Here is an 8,541-nt window from a genome sequence, read left to right on the forward strand (position 1 = left end):
TCAAAAGATACTCTGTTCAAGTCCAAATAAATAGGTTCCAGTCATATTTTATGAACATGCATCTCCAATACATTACTTCTCATGATCAAGTAAACGGAAAAATCCGAAGACAATTCAATGAGAAAATAATAATCTAACAATTGGTATGAAAAACGTCATTGAACATTCGACCTAATGATGGATCGTATCTGCAGCAGGATCATTGTATCGACCATAGAATTTGCGAAACGTTATCTTAAACAAGGTCATTGATATTCTTGTATCATCAATTTATTTGTAAGTAGCCTTCCTAGTTTTAGAAATTGTTTGTATGTAGAATATGCGCTTCCGTATGGAATCAACTGGAAGATATAATATTATAAACACTATATGCAATTGATAATGGTATCTTGCTACATAAGTAAGGGCATCTTCGCTGGCCAAGTGTCCGATTCGTTAACCCTCATGAGGGTAAACGAATCGGATATTTGGCTAGCGAAGATGAAGTAAGGGTAGTTGACGATAGAAAGTCATCACGTTTTTCATAAAGTCCACTTGATAATCTGCCATAATTGTCTTTTTCTAGTAAAACATCCACATATGAAACAAACCCTGTGATGTCTTTTATTTCCAGTTCAGTGGGATATATGAAATCAACTTAGGAATAAAATGAATAATAATGATTGATAAACCGTTGTCGATATATCTAAATGTCAAACTGAAGGCCACAGCAAGAGACTAGTGTTTTTAAAATAAATTCTGCTTCATAAGAATTCCAAAATAGTTTGCTAATAACGGGGCACAATAAGTAGCCATAGGAATTCCAACAGATTGTTGGAAGACCTGGTCTCGAAAGATAAACAAATATTTTCATTCTGAAACTCAAGCATCTTTTGATCTCAACTTTGGAGTACTTGTGTGTAAATTCGAAATAATTTCGCAGATTATCAATGACAAGATAACTTTATTTACATGTTCCATTTTTGTTGAAAAAACAGTTGAAGTATTACAGTACGGGGACAAAAGTGTTGAGAAAAAATGGCATCACGTTTCAAACACAAGAGGAACAACTCGTTCAAAAAGCCGTCTAAAACTGATTCAATACGATAAAACACAAAATAACAACATTTTTTTCCGTTTAAATAAAGTTCTACAATAACTTGTTTCAAGGGTTGTGAGTGAAATCTAGACATCTCCATTTTGTTATCGAGAGGAATAAAACAACAAAACTATAAGCAGACGATGAAATATACGTCATGCTATACGTCACCCATACTGATCTATTTATATATTTTATGGGGATTTCCAAAACTCGAACTTTGAACAAAAATTACACACTTTTTAATACGCACAGATTTATATGTTTTCTTGCTACGCCATTTCTTCTCAAATCTCTTCCCAACCGTAGGGATAAAATATTATATTATTGATATGATTCGTACGTCACATTGATAGAAGAGACCTTTGACACTTCTTAGCATATCTTGCATACAGATGACTTAACTACTTAAGGAGTAAATTAAATCATTGTTTCAGATAAACAGCAGTCTGTGTCGGTTTCCAGTGGAAATAAAGGAGGCAATATTCAGTGGTTGCAGTTATTAACAGGTGATGACATTGAACCAGACCTTAAAATCGTATCAAGGTAGGGTTTTTCAAGATAAAGAGCTCTCGCTTCTTTGACTTGCACTCGAGTTCATAGCAAAACTCTAAATTTGAAACGTCGGCCTTAATACATGTAGTATTCTTCCCATATAAGTGAATAAATTACGTTTTATTATTATTTTTCTTTAACATTAATCCACTTTTGACATTAATCAATTTTTAGATTAAGACATCCCCATCCCTACCCGAGGTTATATAAAAAAAATTAAAAGTGCTTGCACATATTCATTTGGGATTCATCTTTCATTTTCACCTCTTTCACTTTTTTTCAGTTCGTTTATAATAGGATCAAGGCATCAACACATTGTCAAAAGTAGATTTGTAAAGCCAATTGAATGAATTTGCTATTTTAAATTTTTCATCAACTATATGAATTTACGTTCATGTTCCATGATTTATTATTATATTGCTTTTATTAACATCTTACAAAATTTGATTTTTATTTGGTTTCAACAACAAATTAAGAATGAAATATCAAAAATAATAGTAATAGATAAATAAATATTAGATATTTTTATAAAATTGCTAAGACATAAAACTGAGGAAAATAATGTTTTTATTACAACATATGGAAAAAATAATTTAAAATAGTGTGCAAAAATAGAACAAGTCAAGTTAATGATATGATAAAGTTTACATAACAATGAATAAATACGAAGCAAATTCAATGAGTGTCCAATAGTTTATCACATGATGTAGGTGTCAAATCATCAGGGAATATACTCTTCATTTTCAATACCATAGGTGCCCAAGTGTTTTTCTGGTATGTCCGATCTGTAAAAATAAAAAAAAAAAAAGTTTATGATTCTGTGAAGTCACATAATTGATTTTTTAAAATTCTTCTTGATAGATGGTTATAGATACACTTGATTGAAGCTTTCTGAAGACGATTAAGGTTAAAGACTGGAATGGTTATTTATGAATATGGAAATAGTTTGCCAATCATTATCTGAAAATTAAGGGTATTATTTAATAAACAAACTAAATAACATTTTCAATGTCAAATAATTCTAAAATTCTCACATGTAAAAGTTCTCATGTCATAATCAAATAAGTGATTCATAAGTAATAACTATAAATTTCGAATTTACATCCTCATATGTAACTCTACTTTTTTCCTCTTTTTCCGAAGCTAAGGCACGTGTATTGTTTTCAAACAAGTTCAAGAATTGATGTTATAGTCAAAAAAAGGGGAAAAAAACTTTTTAAAGTTTAGGAAAAGGATAACTTCATTATCACAAAGTCTATTTCTGATGTGTCATTCTAGATTTCTTTGGGGGAGGGGGGGGGGGATCATGTTCATACTTTAGAACCAGAATATACGCTCTTGACTTTTGTTCATGATAAATTTACATGTAAATCAGAATGCTCCAAATTATTCATAAGGAACCTGGTTTGGCAAACATAGATTTTATGACACTATTCATTACACTAATTATCGTTATATAATGTGTAATGTTCACGAGGGAATAATAAGAATATCAATAATTAATATTTTTACAGTATTTTGGCCTCAAAGAGAATATCAGCAATATGGAGCGATTCAAACAGTTACTCATCATATTTTATTACCTTGATCTTCTTTTGATCTTTTATACAGCTCAAAAAACTTTTTAACCTAATATTTTTACATTTTAGAAATGAAGATAATGCTCATAAACAAAAGTGCAGTTTAAAATGAAATAAGACTTTTGCAATTTTATTTGAATTTTTATTTTCATAGTTCATTTTTTTAATTTCTAGTATTTACTTGCTCCCCTTTTTGCAATAACATAACAATCTTAATGCAATTAGGCATGTTTAGAACTAAGTTTTCACAGAACCTATTTTGAGAATTAAGCAATGTGCAAGGTGCTTTTTGCATATGTTTTATTTCATAAGTTGCTAGGTTGTTTTGAGTAAGGTCATGCCTTATTCATTTGACCCTATATGTTTTGATTTGCGTTTGATCAGGACTGTTTAAGGATAACAAAAATGTAAAAACTACGTTTCGTTTGAGTAACCCTTCTGATCTTTACTTACAATATAACAAGCTACTACTTGCAAATCGTTTATTAGGGAATACTTAACAAGCACACATGGTACTAATTATTTTTCAGTATCATCTGATAGACATGGGAGAATTTCAATATTAATACTGCCTGAAAACAATCCAGATGGAAACTCAGTCTAAAGCAATTCAGAGGAAATGCAGGTAGAACATGAGGAATTTTGTTAAAACAGACCAAAAACTAAAAAAGATAGATAGAATGTACTTCAGCTGGAATGATACTCAATTAAAACAATATTCTGTGAAAAGTTCATGAGATACCTAATTGCATTTAGGCTGTTATTCGTGCAAAAAGGGAGGAAATAAGTATTACAAAGTAAATTATCAATCATAAATATAAAAGCTTTTCTAATATTGCAAATTTCATCATATCTTATCTTTACGCATTTGCTTGGTAGTAATACATTTATTTCCAAAATGTTCATTTAATTAGTTCAAAAAAGCATGCAAGGATAAAAGGTGTTTTGAGCTGTATACCTTGGATGCATTACATGGGGTTTTAGTGCGTTTTAGTGTATGAAGAAGTAAATAAAAGTAGAGAAATTAAATCAAATTCCAAAAAGAATTCTTAATTATTCACAGAGATTATGAAATATCCGTCTCATATATTTTTTATTCTTTACTGTCTGTGAGTGAATAATCTCTCTCTATCTCTCTCTCAATAATACAAATACGGTTTGATGAACATATTTTGTAAAGAAAGCTTTAGAACATGGACTTCCTGTTAAACTCTTTTGGCATATTGCATTTTATCTCAAAGGAAAAGTCCACGCTGTACTTAAAATCTTTATTAGAAGGGAAGTCGACTTTGCTTTAAAAAAAAATCATGATAAATCTGACTGATCTTTTTCATACTTACTATAAAAATGTTAAGCAGAGATGCCATTCGTTAATTTCTAAGGGCAAGAGGGGATGCATTTGTTGCACTGAATCTTGATGGGATTCTACACGAAAAAGTCTTAAGAAAATGTCTGTTTGGTATGAAAGAGGGAGATGATATTGTCAACGATAGGAGGTCACATGTACCAAAATAGCGTGATCAAAACGATTATTTTTAGCTTTTTATCTCATTTACCTGGATGGCAACCTTCTTAGGCGGATTAACTTTTATCTCTCAAATTCAAAAGTAAATGTCTTTGTAACATTAATGTTTCATTAAAGATTTCATTTTTTTTTATCACAGATGTCAAAGAATGGAGAAAGTTCATTAGATATCGCAATGGAAGATTCTATGTTCTCTCAATATTTTGTTTTATCGTTTCATTTACTATCTTAACAAATTTAGTTTAACGCCTCAACATATACGGTATTGAGAATTGAAAAATTTATGAAAGAATACATCATACGCATCATTATTTTAATTACAGATGGCATTAGGTTTACTTTTTCAAAACTCAGGAAAAAAGAGAGATTCCAAATCTTATTAGTTCATAACATTTAAGGGTCGGAAGAGACATATAATATTAAGCTATCTGTACATCTTTTATTTTATTAAACCGTAAGGGAAAATTGTAGTATATAACATTCTCTATAGTGATTTTATCATCAAGTCGTATCCTCCTGGTATCGTCTCAAACCAGATTCTGACAAAGACTGATTATTCCAAACCCGTTGAGAATTCCGTCAAATAACATTACAATTTTCAAACTGATCTTTTCGACAGATCTCTGCCATTTGGAGTATTTGATAGTACGTAGACGAGCCAATTGTTTTCTCTTATTAGGTTGTCTCAATTACACTGATGGATGTACCAGCTGTGATGTTCAGGCCGTATATGGGGGTGTGATAGATAAACTCATTGTTGACGGTTGATCTCTTGTATCTTTTTATATTCATTCATTTTACCTTTTTTTTGGTGCTTTGATCTTTGTTGATTGCCAATGTAAATTCCCCATAAATTGTGTCACCTCTCTCTCTCTCTCTCTCTCTCTCTCTCTCTCTCTCTCTCTCTCTCTCGTTTAAATTATCATTTTAACATTTTAATTTTTAGGTATATAATTACTTAAGTACTTTCTATTTAACATTTGATAAAAATTTTGTGTTTGTCGGGATAAATTATTATATTCTGTCTAACACATATATTTCTTAAACTGAAAGGTACATATTCGACATTTTAATCTTAAATATTTTTAAAATATCTATCCCTTATAAATTTACAAGAGTAGAGTGGTTTGGTTTGGTTTGAATAGACACTTATGATAAAATGCATGGATAAGTTTAAGTGATATTTCATCATTTTGGGCTTTAAATGGACATAATACTTGTCCTTTTATCCAAACAATCCCTTAAAACCCCAGATATCACCAGGTAAAGGAGCTGGTTTATATAAATTTCATTGTAATGAAAGACTGAAATTCTGAAGTTCGCCAATGACTGTAATACTTATAATACTTATCATGGAATTAATTTGAAGTTTTGTAACAATTCTAGATAAGTCCTATTGAAACTACCTGTTAACATAAATACCTTTATGTATTTATGTTTTTATTTATTTATTTATTTATTTATTTATTTATTTATTTATATATATATATATATATATATATATATATTTATTGGTTTTGTTTTGTTTTAGATTTTAAACAGAAATTTCTTCTGTTCCATGAGACCGTAATTTAGTCATTTAACCTAAAAAATATTAAGGTACCCTTTTTATGAAATGTGTATATGTATATATATATAAATATTATCGATTTCTAATATTGGTTTTATTTATGAGTTTCCCTGTGTGATATAGTTTTTTTAATTAATTTTGTTCACTTTGGTCTTTAATTCGCTCTTCATAGAATATTGTAATTATGCCAAATCTGGATCATCTAGAAAGTAAGTCTCCCCTCCCACCTACAGACACCATCGGGACTCATTCTGAGCGATCATAAGACAAAAGATATTCGTGTTCTTAATTAAATTTTCATGATTATGGATTTCATATAGAGTCTAAGGCTACGGTGTATATAATTTACAAGCCGAGTGGAGAGTTCCCAATAAATTAAAAGTAAAACTATCTAGCTGGTGGTATTTGATTTTTCAATTTACTCTGAAAGAATTAGTAATAATTAGTCTAATGCAAATAAAGTAACAAAGAAATATATACACATCACAACAGCATCACACAATGTCTTATTTCCATTTTAGAATCAAATCTTTAAGCGTTACTGAAGGTTAATTGCACTACCCCTAACCCCTTAAGTAGTACCAATAGACCGTATCATAAAGAAAAATTCAAAGGTTTTGATTCTTAAACAGCAAATAGACACTTTCTTATGCTGTTGTGATGTGAAGAAACATGTTAAAAGGAATAAAGGAAAGTTTATCAAAATTGACGCTAACTTACTTTAAGATATCGACGTGATCTAAAAGCCACTGAACAAACATTTGTGCTTCCTTAATTTTATCCGTCGTTGTTAATTGTTCCCTGCGAAAATTTTGTCTCAGAGGTTCTAGATCATTGGTAAAAGTAGGAGCATGTTTCCTCTCTTCCATTTCTTCTTCTTTATACAGAGTGGAATATTTATTTGGAACGGGTAAAATGTCATTTAAAACTGTTCTTTTGCCGGCAAAATGGAAACCATTGCATCTACATAAATTACCTCCGAGTCCTCTATTGCAGGCCTTTTCACAAAATTTTTCCACTGAAAATCCACCTAAGACAATCGTGCAAAGAGCTAATACACACAACGAATTCAGCACCATTTGGTTCATGCTTGCCATTTAGAAAATGTCTTCAGTGTCAAAGAAATGTTTCTGTATGATGCTTTAAAGACTTTAATGTTTTAATGAAAATTCAGAGAGGAAGTGAAGTTATTTAATAAAACAAACTTCCCACCTAGTACGCTAATGTTGACTAACGCTGTTTGAAATGCCTTTGTTGCTAGATGCGAAAAGAAGGAATTCTTCTTCACCTACACGTCATTCACAAGTGGATGGACAAAACCTGAACAACAAACTATACCTGGTATTTCACTCAATGAAAATAGAACACAGGTTTATCATTACCATACATACAACTCAATAATTCCTTTTTTATCTGTGGCTGAGCTCGTTCCGTCCGTTTTTATAACCAGTAACTCTTCCGTTCCGTTACTCTCTGCTTAATTATCCTTTTGCCAGCTAATTTATAGTTCACTGACGCGCTGATGTCATTATTTCATATTGCTATAAGGTGGTCCCTAGATACCAAATATTTTGTGGGGGGGAAATAAATAATTAAATCCAACTAAAATAAAAAGAGCTTATTATTTCTCGCTTAATTTACTTCTTTCAATGTCTCCTTGGCCCCAACTCGGAAAGGTTAATGAAAATCCGGAACAAGGCCTTTGTCTGATATTTGTCCAGTGGAAACGTATATTTTAAGCAAAAAGCTTGCTTCAATGGTCATCAGTTTTCATTTCCTATATCAAGCCTTCATTGATAAGACTATTACAATGATTGATTTCCGGAAAAAGCTCAAACGCCTACCAACAGGGTTCACGAAGATCTCTTGAGAAGACAAGGGGCATTTTCCAAACAGTTTTTGTGGACAGTACTTGCGTAGTTTATTTCTCTTTGATTTATGATATCACAAACATTATCTGAGTCGCAATCTCTGCGAAGCTTAAAAATTTCAACACCGCCTATGGGTGGATGTAGAACAAAACAAAGATGAGTCAAAAGCCTGTCTGGGATTATGAAATAATTTTATTGTTGTCTCCTACTGTACTCCCATCCTGAAAGGTCAAAAGATAAATATTTTTAATGTCTAAATTGCTTATAAAATCGTAATAAACCAACAGCAAATTAGCTAAAACGATTAAGATTTATATTGATATTGTGCTATAATTTACTCGGAGTAATTTGGCAGGGAGCTA

General features: G+C 30.9%; 1 protein-coding gene across 1 annotated transcript; it reads right to left on the minus strand.

Moving 5' to 3' along the window:
- Positions 1–2,175: 2,175 nt before the first annotated feature.
- LOC133191517 (uncharacterized) lies at positions 2,176–8,087 on the minus strand. The gene is made up of 2 exons (XM_061327268.1): positions 7,029–8,087; positions 2,176–2,418 (listed from the first exon to the last, which is right to left on the minus strand). The coding sequence occupies exons 1-2, from the start codon at positions 7,403–7,405 to the stop codon at positions 2,355–2,357; spliced, it is 441 nt and encodes a 146-aa protein (XP_061183252.1). The 5' UTR covers positions 7,406–8,087; the 3' UTR covers positions 2,176–2,354.
- Positions 8,088–8,541: the final 454 nt, after the last annotated feature.

Source organism: Saccostrea echinata, unplaced genomic scaffold (assembly GCF_033153115.1).
Source record: "Saccostrea echinata isolate AGI-Se365-2 ecotype Australia unplaced genomic scaffold, CSIRO_AGI_Sech_v1 ptg000023l, whole genome shotgun sequence".
Taxonomy (NCBI): domain Eukaryota; kingdom Metazoa; phylum Mollusca; class Bivalvia; order Ostreida; family Ostreidae; genus Saccostrea; species Saccostrea echinata.